Here is a 16018-nt window from a genome sequence, read left to right as displayed (position 1 = left end):
GCCTAGCGGGAGCCTGCCCGCTCTGACTTGGGGTATAGGCTGGGGAAGGGGGGTTCTCCCACTCGCCTGCTCCCCAGAGGTGGGGGCTGGGCCCTGGACTGCCTGGTGCTGGTGAGCAACGTCTGAAGCAACATGTGGCACAGGCAGAGCACGTGGCCTTGGGTGGGGACGGGGACTGGGTGCTCGGTGCTTGGAGCCTGGATCATGTCTGCACCTGCCCCAGTCACTTGGCAGATTGGCAGGGCAGGCTGGCAGAGCCCGTGTGCGTGGGAGGCAGCTGGCAGCAGCGCCATGTTCTGACGACCTCACAGCCAGACTCCCTCCTGTTTAGCGCTGACTGTTAGAACCACCCCCAGAACCTCAGTTAAGCAAAGAGGTTAGTTTCCATGGAGACACAGCATCCTTTCTCCACGGCAACCTGAAATCCCCAAACGCAAGTTAAGCTCAGGAATGTGTCATCGGTGACCTGTAGGGGGCGCTCTCCCACAAGGCTGACCTCAAGACCGTGGACAGATGAGCAGTTGACCACAGACATAAAGGTGCCCCAAAGGCGAGGCCTGTGGGGACCTAGATGGGCCCTGTTTAACCCCTTCCTGCCCACCTGTATGATTCGAGGAGGCTGGCAAGGCTGCAGGACGCAGTGTGTGGAGGTGGTAGCCCCACAGCTGGGGCCCTCGGAGGGCCACTTTCATGGAGATGATCCCTGCCCCCAGAGACTGGGCCCAGAACAGAGGAAGCAGGCACTGCCCGGGCTGAGTGGACACACAAGAGTTAACTGGCGGCTGTGACAGGGCGAACCGCCCTCAGGAAGTGTTACTCACCACTGGGAATGTGCGTGCTCTTGCCTTGGGGGCTGGATTCTCTTCCTGAGTCCCCGGAGATGCCGAAGGAGCTCCCAGCCATGGAAGCCCCTGGAGAGACTGGAGCAGGCCTTCTCGGAGCCCACAACACAACCAGCTTCGCACCTGGGCACCTGGAGAGAGAAAAGTTAGTGAAGTAGGAAGGGCAGCCCGGTGGGGCAGGTGGTGGGGGGGGCGGGGGGGCAGGCGGGGGAGACCACAGAACTGGGTCTGTCCTGGGGCAAAGGAGGGGGAGAGGGTTGGGCAAGGGTCCCAGCCCCTGGCCCCCTGCTCAGGTCTGGTGCCTGCCCCCAGGCCAGCCCAGGACCCGCTGTACGACGTGCCCGATGCCGGCGGGGCACAAGCAGGTGGGCCCCAGCAGCCCGGGCGCACCGTGAGCCTGCGGGAGCGTCTGCTGCTCACCCGGCCTGTGTGGCTGCAGCTGCGGGCCAACGCCGCGGCGGCGCTGCACGTGCTGAGGACCGAGCCCCCTGGGGTGAGTCTTTCCCCACCCCTGGGGCTGGTGGCTGAGGGTGGGAGGGAGAGGGGCAGGACGCGGAGGTCCTGAGCCTCCGACCCCTGTCCGCTCGCAGACGTTCCTGGTGCGGAAATCTAACACTCGCCAGTGCCAAGCCTTGTGCATGCGGCTGCCCGAGGCCAGCGGCCCCTCCTTCGTCTCCAGCCACTACATCCAGGAGAGCCCTGGGGGTGAGAGGGACCAGCCTGGCGGGAGGGGCTGGAAGCCATCAAGGCAGGGCACCGGGGTTCCCCAGAGAACAACCTCACTTCCCGTCTCTCAGGCGTCTCCTTGGAGGGCTCAGAGCTTGTGTTCCTGGACCTGGTCCAGCTCATCTGTGCCTACTGCCACACCCGGTGAGCCTGCCTGCAGGGCGCCTGCTGTCCATGGGGCCCTGCTCCCTGGGATACCCTGTCCTCCTCCCCCACAGACGCTCTCAGTGCCCACAGCCCGGAGCTTTCCTCACTCCTGACTCTTTGCTCCCCTCTCCGGCCTCAGGGACATTCTTCTCCTCCCGCTTCAGCTCCCCAGAGCCATCTGCCAGGCAGCCACCCGCAAGGAGCTGGAAGCCATCTCCCATCTGGGCGTTGGTAAGGGCTCCCCTGCTACCCATTGCTCAGATGGACAAGCTGAGGCCAAGAGGGAAAGGGAAGGCATGGGCACACAGCCTGAAGCCTGTGCCTCTCCCTTGGTTGGGCCCCTCCCTGAACCCCCTGAGGCCCCAACCTGTTTCTCTTCCCTAGAGTTCTGGAGCTCCTCCCTCAACACCAAGGCTCAGCCAGGCCCATCTGAAGGCCCACTGCTGCCCCGGCTGAAGCCCCGGTCCCCACAAGAGCTGGACCAGGGCACCGGAGCTGCCTTGTGTTTCTTCAACCCCTTGTTCCCAGGGGACCTGGGCCCCACCAAGCGGGAGAAATTCAAGAGGAGCTTCAAAGTGCGTGTGTCCACAGAGACCTCCAGCCCCCTGTCTCCACCAGCTGTGCCGCCTCCCCCAGTCCCAGTGCTGCCAGGGACAGCCCCCAACCAGACAGAAAGGTTGCCCTCTCGCCAGCTGCTGCGGAGGGAGAGCTCAGTGGGGTACCGTGTGCCAGGGGGCACCAGCCCCAGCCTTCCGCCACTGCCTTCCCTCCAGGAGGTGGATTGCGGCTCCCCCAGCAGCTCAGAGGAGGAGGGGGTGCCAGGGTCCCAGGGGAGCCCAGCAACGTCACCCCGCCTGGGCCACCGGCGGCCCCTGCTTCGGTCCATGAGCGCTGCCTTCTGCTCCCTGCTGGCGCCCGAGCGGCAGGTGGGCCGGGCTGCCGCAGCGCTGATGCAGGACCGACACACAGCCGTGGGCCAGATGGTGCAGGACCTACTGACCCAGGTGCGGGCCGGCCCTGAGACCCGGGAGCTGCAGGGTATCCGCGAGGCGCTGAGCCGGGCCCGAGCCATGCTGAGCGCGGAGCTGGGCCCCGAGAAGCTGCTGCCACCAGAAAGGCTGGGTGAGACTCCAGCCCGGGGCTCTGCCGGTTCAGCCCCATCTTCGCATTCCACTCTCTCTGCCTCCCCACACTGCCAGCCTGTCTCTCAGTCTGTTCTGCTGCTTTACAAACCCACCTTGTCTCACCACCATTCAAGCAAATTCTGTCCACCGCCTGCCTCCCTGTCACCAAGTTTCCAACTCTTTTTTTTTTTTTTTTAATTTATTGTTTATTTATTTTATTTTTGGCCGCGTTGGGTCTTCGTTGCTGCGCGCGGGCTTTCTCTAGTTGCGGCGAGCAGGGGCTTCTCTTCGTTGCGGTGAGCAGGCTTCTCATGTGGTGACTTCTCTTGTTGCGGAGCACAGGCTCTAGGCGTGCGGGCTTCAGTAGTTGTGGCTCACGGGCTTAGTTGCTCCGCGGCACGTGGGATCTTCCCGGACCAGGGATCGAACCTGTGTCCCCTGCATTGGCAGGTGGATTCTTAACCACTGCACCACCAGGGAAGTCCCAAGGTTCCTTCTCTTTTTCATCCCTCTCCTCTCCTGATCATGCCCTTCCTCCCAGGGACTCTGCCCCCTACCCCTGCCCTGGTTCCCCTGACCCCTGCCTACCTCTCCCCCGCAGAATGCGTCCTGGAGAAGTCGCTGCATCGCTCCGTGCTCAAGCCTCTCCGGCCCATCCTGGTGGCCCGCCTGCGGCGCCGTCTTTCCGCCAATGGCTCCCTGGGCCGCCTGGCTGAAGGCCTCTGCCTGGCCCGGGCCCAGGGCCCCAGAGCCTTTGGGTCCCACTTAAGCCTGCCCTCCCCAGTAGAGATGGAACAGGTGCGCCAGAAGCTACTGCAGCTACTTCGCGCCTACTCACCCAGCGCCCAGGTCAAGCGGCTCCTGCAGGCCTGCAAGCTGCTCTACACAACCTTGAGGACCCAGGCGGGTATGCCCCCTCCCACCACCTCCCACTGGCCCCTGCCAAGTCAGAGGTAGGCCACCAGGCGGAGGCTCCAGGAATAGCACAGCAGGGAGGGAAAAAAAATAAAAGGGTCCAACCCTCCCATTTCACAGATGGTAAAACTGTGGCCCAGAAAGCAGAGCATCCACTCCCCAGGCCTTGCCCCCTGGTTGCCATAGAGACCACAGTGCCCAAGGCCTGGCAGGCGGAGGGGAGGGTCCTTGTCTAAGACAAGTAGTGGATTCTGACCCTGGGGCCCCAGAGAAGCCTGAAGCTTCCTCCTCCACCACCCACAGGGGAGGGTGCGGGCGCTGATGAATTCCTCCCACTGCTGAGCCTCGTCCTGGCCCAGTGTGACCTTCCTGAGCTGCTGCTGGAGGCCGAGTACATGTCAGAGCTGCTGGAGCCTGCCTTGCTCACTGGAGAGGGTGAGGGACCCCACACACGCCCCTTCTGTCTGGGTGAGGCTGGGGCGCCCTGACTGAGCAGAGGAGGCTGAAGGAGCAGGTCACTCACGCCCAGCCTGAGCCGCATTCCTCCCCTTGTGTCCCAGGCGGCTACTACCTGACCAGCCTCTCGGCCAGCCTGGTCCTGCTGAGTGGCCTGAACGAGGCCCACACCCTCCCGCTGAGCCCCTCGCAGGAGCTGCAGTGCTCCCTCAGCCTCTGGGAGCAGCGCCGCCTGCCCGCCACCCACAGCTTCCAGGTAACAGGATTGGCCAGCCCCGGGGGGAGTCTGGCATTGTCTGGCGCAGTCCTCTCCTTTGCCCAGTGAGACCCAGGAAAAGAGGGGGAAGGGGAAAGGCCAGTCCTGCATCACCCCGCGACAGAAACAGCGCCCCATGCGGAACACACGTCCGAGCCAGCCTTTCTGGAGGGTGCGTTCCACGAGCCGGCACTGTGCTCAGTGCTCTGGCGGCTCAGCCTTGACTCTTCACAGAAACTCTGAAGTGGGATCATTATTTTACAGATGAGGAAACTGAGACATGACATGGGGAGGGAAAGGGATGCAGGCAGATCCTGGCTTCTGGCCCCCAACTGGACTCAGGCTTCCAGCCCGTGACCCCCTCAACCTCCCATCTGGGCTCAGGCGTGGTATCCTCAGAGCCAAACAGCATCTCTGCCCTTCACCCTCCTTCCATCCAGTCAAGGGACCCTTTCTAGCCTTGGCTAAGAGTCCAGATTTGATAGCCAGATCCTGTATCCAAATGCTGGCTCTGCTGCTTTTTGGCTCTGGGAGCTTGGGCAAGTTATATAACCTCTTTGTGCCTCAATTTTCTTGTCTATAAAATGGGGTAATAGTATCTACCTCCTGGGGTTGATATTTGGATGAAATGGGTTAATTCAGGACAAGTACTGAGGGCGCAGAGTAAGCTCCACCTGAGTAGGATTGTTAGGCTGTAGAGGCCTGCTGGGGCGTCCTTCCAGCCTGCAGCTGTGACCCGCTAGCCCAGGCACATCCCTCCCTTCCTCAGAGACCCCGCTCAGAGCTCACCTTATTCAAAAAGCTTTTGCCACTGGTTCTACCACTGGATCTGTACCATCCCAGCCCTGTTCCTGCAGAGCCTCTACTGAGACCTCAAGCTTTGCAGCCAGATTTGTACCAGGCAGGACTGAGTTCTTGATTTTGCTTCTCCTCCTGCACAGCACCTCCTCCGCGTAGCCTATCAGGACCCCAGCAGTGGCTGTACCTCCAAGACGCTGGCCGTGCCCCCAGGGGCCTCGATTGCCATGCTGAATAAGCTCTGTGCCACCAAGTTCCGGGTGACCCAGCCTGACACTTTCGGCCTCTTCCTATACAAGGGGCAGGACTACCACCGCCTGCCCCCGGGAGCCCTGGCCCACAAGCTCCCCACCACCGGCTACCTCATCTATCGCCGGACAGAGTGGCGTGAGACCCAGGGGGCCTCACCGGAGGCTGCCACAGAGAAGGGCAGTGGGAGGCCAGAGGCAGAGGGCAGGGAGGAGGAGAAAGGGGCCCGGGGAGATGGGGACACTAAGGTCAAAACCAGTCTCAGGGACAGCAGGGGAGAGGCTGAGACAATGGCCGAGGGGGGCGAGGACCAGGCCAGGGGAGGCCCTGCTCAGCCAAGGGGGCCAGAGGCTGAGGGAAGCCAGGCAGCAGAGGAGTAGCTGGGAGTGGGCAGAAGGGCCATTTGGGGCAGAAAACTCTGAGCCTGCTGGGAAGGACTTTCAGAGCCATCCGCCCCACTGGCCAAGGCACAGCCCCCTAGTCTTCCCCACCCCAGGCCGCTCCGTGTCTGCCACCTCCTCTGACTACCCAGCCCTCTGATCACACCTGCTGGGAGGTGCCTGGACTGGCCACATCTGGGCACTGGAGTAAAGCCCAGGGGGTTTTGGGGGGCCCCAGACGAAGGGCCCAAGGCCCCTTGGCCTCTCATCCTTCTCCCCCAGCTGGAGGCCAGCCATCCCGCAGTGGTGAGTGTGCCCAACAGGGGACAAATCCAACAGGGGCCCGATCTCTGGCAGTGGAGGGTAGGGCTTCAAGGCCCTGAAAGGCCCCACCCACTCCTGGGTGTCAGGAGGATTTGGGGAGGCAGCAAGACCTCGGGGCCCAGACCACCTGGAGGCCGAGCACTTCCAAACCTCAGTGTCCTCACCTGTGAAGTCGGGGTGCTACTGCTGCCCTACCTTCTCCCAGAAGTCTTCCATGGGTCAGGATGGATGGTTTTGTGGCAAAGCAGAGCTCAGACTAGGGGAAAGGGGAGGGAAGGAGGTTGGATGCCAGCAACACACATACACACACCTCCCCAGGGGTCCGTTCTCCACCCTCATGGAGGGGAGAGGCTCTCCAGGCAGCCCCGGGGACTGGGTCGGGTCCAGCTGAGAGAACACCCACGTTCTGGTCTTTCCCCAAGATGGGAAGTCCTCCCAGGCACTGTGATGTCCCAAGGGAATGGGACAGAGGAGACAGGCTTCTGAAGTGAGGTGAGGATTCGGAAATCATCTTCTCTGCACTTGACTCTTGGACCTCACAAGAGCTTTACGGGACACAGGGCCTGGCTTTTTACCCACTGAGGCTTGGGAAAGTGACTCCTAAAACACCACACAGGAGGCCATTGGGATCCCCACACCCAAACCAGGGGTCAGGTTCCAGCTACTCCTTGTGTTCTAAGCCACCAATAAATGAACCCTGAAGGTCCAGTAGGCCCCAAAGGGAGGCCCAGAGCAGGCAGCAAAGGAGCAAAGAAAATACCAGCAACAACCCCAAGGGGGTGCACGTGGCCCAGGAAGCTGCCGAGAGGGTGACCTGATGGACGAACGCAGCTCCAGGGCAGCGGCAGTGTAGGTGGTCACAGGGTTTGCAGTCTTGCAGCTGCCAGGCAACTTGGGGACAGTGCCAGGGCCAAGACCTCTGGCCCTCAGCTGTCTTGGAGTCAGGGGTCTGAATGAGGCCAGCCTCAGGGGACCACTCCCTGGGAAGGAACTAGCCCCTGGTGGAAGGAGGACCCTAGCCAGTCTCTGAGGTGCTCCCTCAGACACTGAGCGCACAGGGACATCAGCTCATATATCAGACATGACAGCTGGAAGGTAGAAATCCTGGACATTGGGATTTCAGACCCTCCAGATACAGCCCAGGCTGCAGGGCTCCCAGATTTCTCACTAGGCCATCAGCAGCTCTTCCTTCCCCCACTTCTACCCGCCCCCCACAAGCTTCTCGCTGGTGGGGAGTCTCCCTTCACTCTTTTGTATGTCCCCCCCAGTCCCGCACCCACCCGAGTGCCCTGTACAGTGCTGGGCACTCCACAGGCGCTCAATAAATGTTGTCCACTAATTGGAGTTTGATAACTAAGAGCGAAGGGCAGTGGGGTGGGAGGTTAAGGGAGGGCTGGGTTCTGGGAACCAAACACAGGATGTCTCAAGTTCAGTCCCAGAGGAAGGACCTGGAATGGTTGCAGGGGGTGTTCAGAGAACCCCAGGGCCGGATGAAGAGCTGGTCTCATGGGAACTAGGACTGGCCGAGGCTTCTGGGCCCCTGCAAGGGGGCCTCTGCAAGCCCTTTCCACCTCCTTCCCACCTCCTTCCCATGCTCAGTCCTAATTCCTGGCTCTGAGAATTCAGCATGACCCCAGCAGTGGCTCACTGGAGCACTGTCAGGCCCTGCCTGCTCCCTGAATCTTCTGGTTTACCTTCTGAAGAAATTCTGATGGGTTAGGGGTCCCAGCCAGATAAATCAGCATGACCAAGGGTCATGAGACAGGGGCTGGGGCTCCAGGCAGGGCAGCCAATGACGGGCTGGTCTAGAACTGATCTCATTATCCCCATTTTATAGATGAGGAAACTGAGGCTTGCTCAGGCAAAGTGGCTTGTTACAGGGCAGAGGACTCAGACACCAGGTTCCGTGGAGCTTCGGATTCTGCAGTCCTCCAAAACAGAAGGAGTTGTTTACTCATCCACTCAGCAATCTATTGTGTCCGTATGGACCAAGCACCCGCAGCCCCAGCCAGAGGGAGACAGCTGTGATCTGGGCAGTAGCAGCCTACTGTGCGCTCGGACTCTGTACTGCCCCCCACCCCACTCCCACTACTGCCTTCCACCTTTGGCCTTCTGGAAGAGGAAGTCAGGGCTCTGAGAGGTGCCGTGCCATTTCCAGCATCCACTGCTCCAGGGCAGGGCTGGAACCCTGACGCTTGGATCTCTGGAGGAGCAGCAGAGTCATTTCCTCACTTGGAAATGTTGCACTTATCACCTCACGGTAGTTCCCTGTGTGAGTTTGTTTATTGTCTGTCTTCCTCAGTAGAAGGCCAGAGCCAAGTCGGCCTTGTTCCCTGCTGAATCTTGGGGGCCTAGAACAATGCCTGGCCCGGAACTGGCACGTAGTAAGTATATGTGGAGTGATTGATTCGGGAAGACTCAGCCTAACTGTTCATCCCATGGCTTGGGACATGGGGCGGTGCATCCTCCATTGCTGCCACCAGGGGGCGGGCGTGCCCCACTCCCAGTCACATGCCAGGTTCCCTTCTCTCCTGAGGCCGCCCAGGGACCCAGGGCATTCAGAGGACCTGTGCAGGGCCTGGTGCCAGGAAGGGCCCTGGGACCGTCCTGCGAATGGGGATCCTGCTAATGGAGGTTGGGAAGGGAATGAGAGAGCGGCCTCTTCTCCCAGGGCTCTCTGGCCAGGCAGGCTCAGGAGCCAGGCCTGTGGGGTGGCCTGAGAGAGGACCCTGCCAGGGTGGCGGGGAAGACAGTCATTGAGACCCACAACACCCTGACTCAACTTCAACACCAAGCAATTAACTCCCCACCATGGCCTTGTGACCACCTTCATGCCCACAACTTAACACGCAAACACCCTGACTCACATTTGCACACAGGCTGTGTGACCCCCTGCCCTGCCAGGGTCACCTACAGTGAAGCCTGAGCACCGCCACCCTTAACAGGAACACCCAGAGTGTTAGGACACCCTGACACTGTTAGTCATTCATGCCCTGCAGGATGGGACACAGTGACACACATTGGCCCCTCCTCTGAGCCACACCCTGACGCAGACATCCCTAGATCTGCAAACTCAGAGATATTCCCTCACACCCTCCCTCTCGGGTTCAGAATGTGACACCCTGACACACATACATGGAGACAGGCCGACACAGAGACATGTGGTGACCTGCTCCACAAGGACTCCCATGGCAGGCTTACACCTACCCCTGCAGGACTGCCGCTGACACACCCAAGGCCCCCTCTGGGACATGCCTCCTCCTTCCCACGCTGCACAGGCGTGGAAGTGCAGACACACACAAACTCAGAGACAAGTGCAGACACACGCAGAGATACACATACAACATAACAACACACATACTTTTTTGTATTTTTGATGATGCAGAAGAGGTCCAAGTCCTTCTCCTGACTAATCTCACCGCCTGCCGTGGCCTATCCCTGCCACCACTAAGCTACCCCACCCCATGGTGGACCCTGGTGGGGGCTGGGAGTTGCTGAGAAGACCCTCTTGGGGGCGTGGTGACCCCACTGGCCAGGCAGAAGGCAGAGGCCGGCAGCACTGGGCGGGGAGGCCTGAGCTCATCAGATTCCAGCCTGAGTGATTCACGGGAAGTGCCTGGGGAAGGGGGGCGGGGGGACTGGTCCCGGGGCAGGGGCTTTGGAGGCCTGGGTGGGCTTCAGACCAGAGGGTCTTGGGTCCAGAGCAAGCCTCTGGTCTGGGAGGGGGGCTTCCCGAGGGGGTGGCCCAGGCTGAAGGGGTGTCTGCTGGGTCTGGCTCCTGGGAGGGACTTAGGACACAGATCTGAGTCGCAGGATGAGACAATCAGTCCCTCCCGCCCACCCCACCCATGGCCTGGGCCCCTGACCCCGTGCCTTCCCGGCCCCAGCAGCTGGGTGTCTTTAGCAGGGGTTAGGCCAAGGGTGGGGGGCAGGGGTGGGGTGACCTTCACGGCCATCTTGGCCCCTTGGGCCCTCGGGCAGGCAGCCCGAGTGGCCCCCAGAGGCCTCGAGGGGCTGGACCAGCCTGGCCCAGTCGGGGCCGACAGGGTTACAGACCCTCGCTGCCCTGCCAGGCAAGGCCTCTGCCAGAGAGCTGAGAAGGCGCGCCTGTCCCAGCGCCAGGGATGTTTTCCTGCTGAGACGGAGCCCTCTGCTCCTGCTTCCCCCGGAGCCCCTGCCTCCCGGGCCGGGCTGATGCTTGGAGGACCCAGCTGCTCCTGCAGGGTGACAGAAAGAAAGGATGGGCTTGGGGACAGGACGGGGGTGCAGGAAGTGCCTTTCTTGGAACTCTGCACCAAAATAGCCCACTCCGTTCCTACTCTGGGTCTCAGTGTCCCCACGGGGGAGGTGTGTGTCACCAAGGAGACCCTCACCAGGGAGGGGCCTGAGCTGACCTCAGTCTGGCTTCTGCCCGCCATCCTCCCACCCCTCCCACCCCTCCCACCCCTCCCGCCTCGGGCTCTGCTCCACTTTGAAGTCCTAACATAAATATCATGTCTGCTTGGGTTCCCCTTCCCGGCCCGGTCACAGCCCCCAGACCTGGCTCCCACCCCAGCCAGCTCTGGGGGTGCGAGCTGGGGGAGAGGAGCGAGGGAGGCCTGGACCACCCAGGGAAGGTGGCGAGCCAGAGATCCGGGGACAGGAACAGGGAGACAGAGCGGGTGAGACGCCAGAGATGGAGAGGGGGGAAACAGAAGAGGGCAGAGAACAGAGAGACCCCAGAAACCAGCAAGGTGACAATGCTGGGGACAGGAGAGGAGAAAGAGGGACCCCAGAGACAGACAGGGGAGCTAGAGACCCCGACAGAGAGGGAAGAGAGGAACAGGGAGGAAGAGACCCTGCAGTCAGAGGGAGGGACAGTGAGACACAGAGGTCCCTGGGGACCGTGAACGGGCAGGAAGAGAAGGGAAAGTTCCAGGTGCCAGTGGAGACGGCAGGGGCGGAGACCGGCGTAGCAATGGAAAGGATGTGGTGGAAAGAGAAACGTCCCTGGAGACAGGATGACCAACCATCCTTGTTTGCCCGGGGCTGAGGGGGCTCCAGGGACACGGAACTTGCAGTGCTGAGACCAGGCAAGTCCTCAGCAAACGGGGAAGAGTGGGTCACCCTGGGTGGCAGGCCTCTGCCAGATGCCACAGGGATCAGAGAGTCCACTCGCATAGGTACCCTTCACACAGATGAGGAAGCTGTGGCCCAAGAAGGGCCAGCCGGGACGTCCCTGGAGCACACGGCAGGGCCAAGGCAGGGCCAGCTTCAGGGACGCTCCGTGGAGCCGCACGGGCAAAGGGCTCCAGAGGGAGGACAAGAACAGTGAGGGCCGGGAGAGCACCTGTCCTGGGATCCCCAGGCTCGGGTACCGTCCCCGCTCTGCCTCCGCCTGTGTGACCTAGGGCAAGCCTTGTCCCTCTCTGGGCCGTGTGAACACTCAGGGGAAGGGCCGGGCCCCTCTAGCTCTGATGGGGACTCCAGGACTCATGGCCCCCTGGGCAGATGTGGCCAGATGTTCAGGTCAGGCATCTGCCAGGAGAGAGATTGGGGCTCCAGCTGGTCCCAGGTTGGGCAATCCAGGGGCAGCCATATGCTTCTTCCCTCACAGCTGTGGGCACACCCACAGCAGTGCCAGGGTGTGTGCGGGCCCTCGAGGACACACACGTCACCCAGCTGTGCACACCCACAGCAGTGCCAGGCTTTCACAAGCACGCGCGCACACACACACACACACACGGTCATGCACAGACACCAAGGTACACCCACAAACACACAGTCTCTCTGTATGGCAAAGACACCTCTGCCCCACCTCAGCCCCCTCCAGCTGTCAGAATCCTTTACCCCAGGGGCCAGGCCTGGAAGACACCCCTTCTTCCTGGGTCCCACCTTCTCCAAGCCTCTCTCTCCCACCCTGTCCGGTCCAGCAACACACCCCTTCCTGTGGGTCTCTCCCATCCAGAAGCACACAGGGTGTGGCACAGCACGTGGGGCAGGGGAGGGGGCCGCAATCAACCCCCTCCCTCCCAGTTTCCCCTCCCTCCCCACTCCTGCCCTGGGACCTCTCCCACCCAAGACCAGGCGCCTCCCGCCCACCCGTTGGCCCTTCCTCCTGAAGCCTGAAGGCTGGGGTGGTTTGGGAAGAATTTAGAAATGGAGAGAGGTGGGGGGATGGGGACAAAAGAGAAAGGAGGAAAAGAGGTGATTTGTACACAAAGCAATGTGCTGGCTCAGCGGCCCTCGTGCCAATGCTCTCTAGGACTCCTGCCCGGGGGGGCGCCCCCCAATCACACTCAGCTCCCCCATGCTGGCTGCTCCACTGGGCCCTCTGAGGGCCAGCCCCTCTGCAAGCTGCCTTCACCCCAACTCCAACAGGCCCACATACTGCATCCAGAATCACCGTCTGGCTTGTCCCAGTAGCTGGAAGACAACGCTCCTTCTGGGGAAGTGGGCTTCTGTTTCCATGGCCCTCCTGAGGTGAGCTCTCCCCAAAAGGGCCATGATCGGAGCAGGGAACCCCAGCCTCCTGACTCCCAATGTGAGTCAGCCACGCCTGGTGTCCTGAGCTGTCCCCACCCCAGCCAGGGAGACACATTGGCCTCAGGCCCCAACAGAGAAAACAGGCTGTGTGGGAACAGGGAAGCATCACACATGCTCCCTGCTGATGGTGGCCCAAGCTGTCCCGTCCTCCTGGGCTGCACTCCTACAGATCCATAGGGTTACATTCTGAGTGTGCCATCCATCACGGTGGCAGCTAATTATAAATTAGCATTTCTGCCTGATTCCCTGTACCCAACCATGCATCTAAACGTTTTCTCATCCACACACCCATCTACTTAGCCATCTATCCATCCATCCACTTACTCATTCCTAAATCCATCCATCTATCCATCCGTCCACCCATCCATCTATCCATCCATCCACTTACTCATTCCTAAATCCATCCATCTATCCCTCCGTCCCCCCATCCATCTATCCACCCATCCCCCCATCCTCCAAGCATTTATTGCATCAGTTAGCATCTTCTCTGTGCTATGGGGGAACCAAGATGAGTCAGGCTGAACAGGACTGGCATGAAGACCACAACAAGACCCTCTCTATCCCCTCACCCCCAGATCCATGATACTGCGCCCACTATATACCTTCTCCTGACTAGGGTAGGAAATTCTTTTTTTTTTAAATTCATTCATTCATTCATTTGTTTATTTTTGGCTGGGTTGGGTCTTTGTTGCTTTGCATGGGCTTTCTCTAGTTGCGGTGAGCGGGGGCTACTCTTTGTTGTGGTGTGCGGGCTTCTCATTGCTGTGGCTTCTCTTGTTTCAGAGCACGGGCTCTAGGCACGTGGGCTTCAGTAGTTGTGGCACGTGGGCTCAGCAGTTGTGGCTCGCGGGCTCTAGAGCTCAGGCTCAGTGGTTGTGGCGCACGGGCTTAGCTGCTCCGTGGCATGTGGGATCTTCCCGGACCAGGGCTCGAAGCCATGTCCCCTGCATTGGCAGGCGGATTCTTAACCACTGCGCTACCAGGGAAGCCCTAGGGTAGGAAATTCTTAGACAGCCTCCACCCCACCTCTCCCAACATGGATGGCCCTGGGGGTGGGCGGGTAGGTGAGTGCTAGATGCCCACCCAAACTGGGCACCCAGGTGCATCTCCAAGTCTCGTTCTCTACCTACCAAACCCTTAGTCTTGTTGGGATCAGGGTGTCCCACTCCTCCCCACTACCGCCCGCCTCCTGGCTCAGGCTTCCCTCCACTTGCCCAGCCAGGCCATCTGGAATTTGGCCTTTGACCCTCCTCCTCCTGCTTTGCTTGCCTGCCCCCCAGTGCCTCACCCCCACTGAGGCTGTAGTCCTGACCTCTGATCTGACCCGCCCACTCGCCAGACGGCCTGCAGCCTCCCCTCAGACGCCCCAGCACTGGCCATTGCCCGAATCATGACTGGGACCGCCACACCCTTGGACCAGGCTCTGGCCAGCCCCCGCCCGCCCCTGAAGAGCCTCTAGCGGCTGCCTTCCCCAGCCTGCCCCGCCTTGCTACCCAGCTCTCCAGCCAGCTCCCTCCCCTCTCCCAGACTATTGCAGCAACCTCCTGACTGGTCCCTGGCCTCCGGTCCCCCCTCCACCCACCGCATACCAGCCACAGGGATCTCTCATCATGCCTCTTCCCCGTGACCCCCATGATGGAGGCCAGCCTTCCAGGGGCAGCTCCACCGCTTTCCAGGCCAGGCCTCTAACCCCCTTCTGATACTTTCTCTCCACTCTTCACTGTCCCTCTAACCCTAAACCTCCCTCCAGGCCCCGGCAGAGTCCTTTGTATTCTCCAAACACATCTTGAGCTCTCCCAGCTCAGTAACTTTGTCTAGGCTGTGCCTTCTTCCCATCATGCCTTCCTTCCATCCTCATTTCTTGACATCATACCAAACTCTCAGCCCGCTCCAACGACTCCTCAGGGCACTGCAGCAAAAAGAGAACTGGAAGAAGGGTCTGAGGCCTTGGTTCTGGTCCCAGCCCTGCCACACAGTCTCTCTGAGACCCCCTGGGCCTCAGTGTACCCACCCACAAAAAAGCTTGCTGATTTCCAGGGATCTCCCAGGTCTAGGATGGTATGACTTCTGGGGAAGGCTGGGTGAATGTGGGGAGCAGGTGGGCTTTGGCTCCAGGCAGAATCGCATCATCCCCCCTGCGTTGCCCTGAGCCAGATTTTTCACTTAGCTGAGTCTCATTCACTCATTCATGCATGCATTCATTCATTCTTTCGTTCAGCAAACCCCATTGAGCAGCATCTGTGGGCCAGGAGCTTTCCAGGCTCAGGGGATACAGTAGGAAATAAGACAATGACCCTGCCAAAATGGAGCTCGCAGTCTCCTAGGGCTGGAGTTCTCCACTAGGGGCAAGTCTGCCCCCAGGGGACATGACATTTGGCAATGTCTGGAGTCTTTTTTTTTTTTTGGCCGCCCCGCGAGTCCTGCGGATCTTAGTTCCCCAGGATTGAACCTGTGCCCCCTGCAGTGGAAGCGTGGAGTCTTAACCACTGGAACACCAGGGAAGTCCCAAGGAGTCATTTTTTATTGTCCCAACTGGAGGGATGCTACTGGCATCTAGACAGAAGCCAGGGATGCTGCTAGACATCTTACAACGCACAGCACAGTCTCTAGGAGACATCATTACCCAGCCCTGCCTCTCAGTAATACCGACGGCGAGAAACCCTGGCTATTGGGGAATTCAGGCCAGCAAGCAAATATACACCATGTCAGATAGGCGTAAGTGCAAAGGAGAAAAATGGAACAAGACCAGGGGGCCAGGGAGCCCCAGGGTATGGTGGAGGAGGGTGGTGGTCTGGGATGTTGATGCCTGAGCTGAGACCTGAAGAAAGTGAAGAAGCAGAGACTTTGCATCTTGCAGGAAGAGTGTTCTAAGCAGAGGAACAGCCAATACAAAGGCCCTGAGGTAGACATGTGCCTGGTGAGTTTGAGGAACATCCACAGGCCAGAGTGGCTGGAGCAGAGGGAATGAGGGGAAGGGAGAGGGATGAGAGAGGGAGTTTGCGGGGAGATCACAAGAGCCTGGAGGCCGAGCATGGTAAAGACCGGCCTTTCTTCTGAGTGAGATGGGGGCCTCGAGGGTTCTGAGCAGGAGAGTGACTGGATCTGACTTGGGGTTTAAAAAGATCCCTCTGGCAGGATGGAGGAGGCAAGAGAGAGACCAGAGGAGAGGATGTTGCATGAATCTAAATGGACAAGTGTAGTGACTTGGGCCAGACATGGGTGGCAAAGGTGGTGAGACGCAGTCAGATTCTGGATCTGTTCTGAAGGTGAAGACAA

At 60.2% G+C, this 16018-nt stretch overlaps 1 protein-coding gene across 1 annotated transcript; it reads left to right on the top strand.

The window, feature by feature from the left end:
- The first annotated feature begins 245 nt into the window (after positions 1-245).
- On the top strand, positions 246-7547 carry RIN1 (Ras and Rab interactor 1). Its single transcript, XM_059929817.1, has 10 exons — positions 246-987; positions 1155-1335; positions 1433-1547; positions 1640-1712; positions 1855-1946; positions 2100-2837; positions 3441-3746; positions 4058-4189; positions 4315-4466; positions 5408-7547. The coding sequence occupies exons 1-10, from the start codon at positions 830-832 to the stop codon at positions 5891-5893; spliced, it is 2433 nt and encodes an 810-aa protein (XP_059785800.1). The 5' UTR covers positions 246-829; the 3' UTR covers positions 5894-7547.
- Positions 7548-16018: the final 8471 nt, after the last annotated feature.

Source organism: Balaenoptera ricei, chromosome 8 (assembly GCF_028023285.1).
Source record: "Balaenoptera ricei isolate mBalRic1 chromosome 8, mBalRic1.hap2, whole genome shotgun sequence".
In the NCBI taxonomy this organism is placed as follows: domain Eukaryota; kingdom Metazoa; phylum Chordata; class Mammalia; order Artiodactyla; family Balaenopteridae; genus Balaenoptera; species Balaenoptera ricei.
The sequence above is the reverse complement of the archived record's forward strand: the minus strand, read 5'-3'. Positions and strand labels throughout refer to the sequence as shown.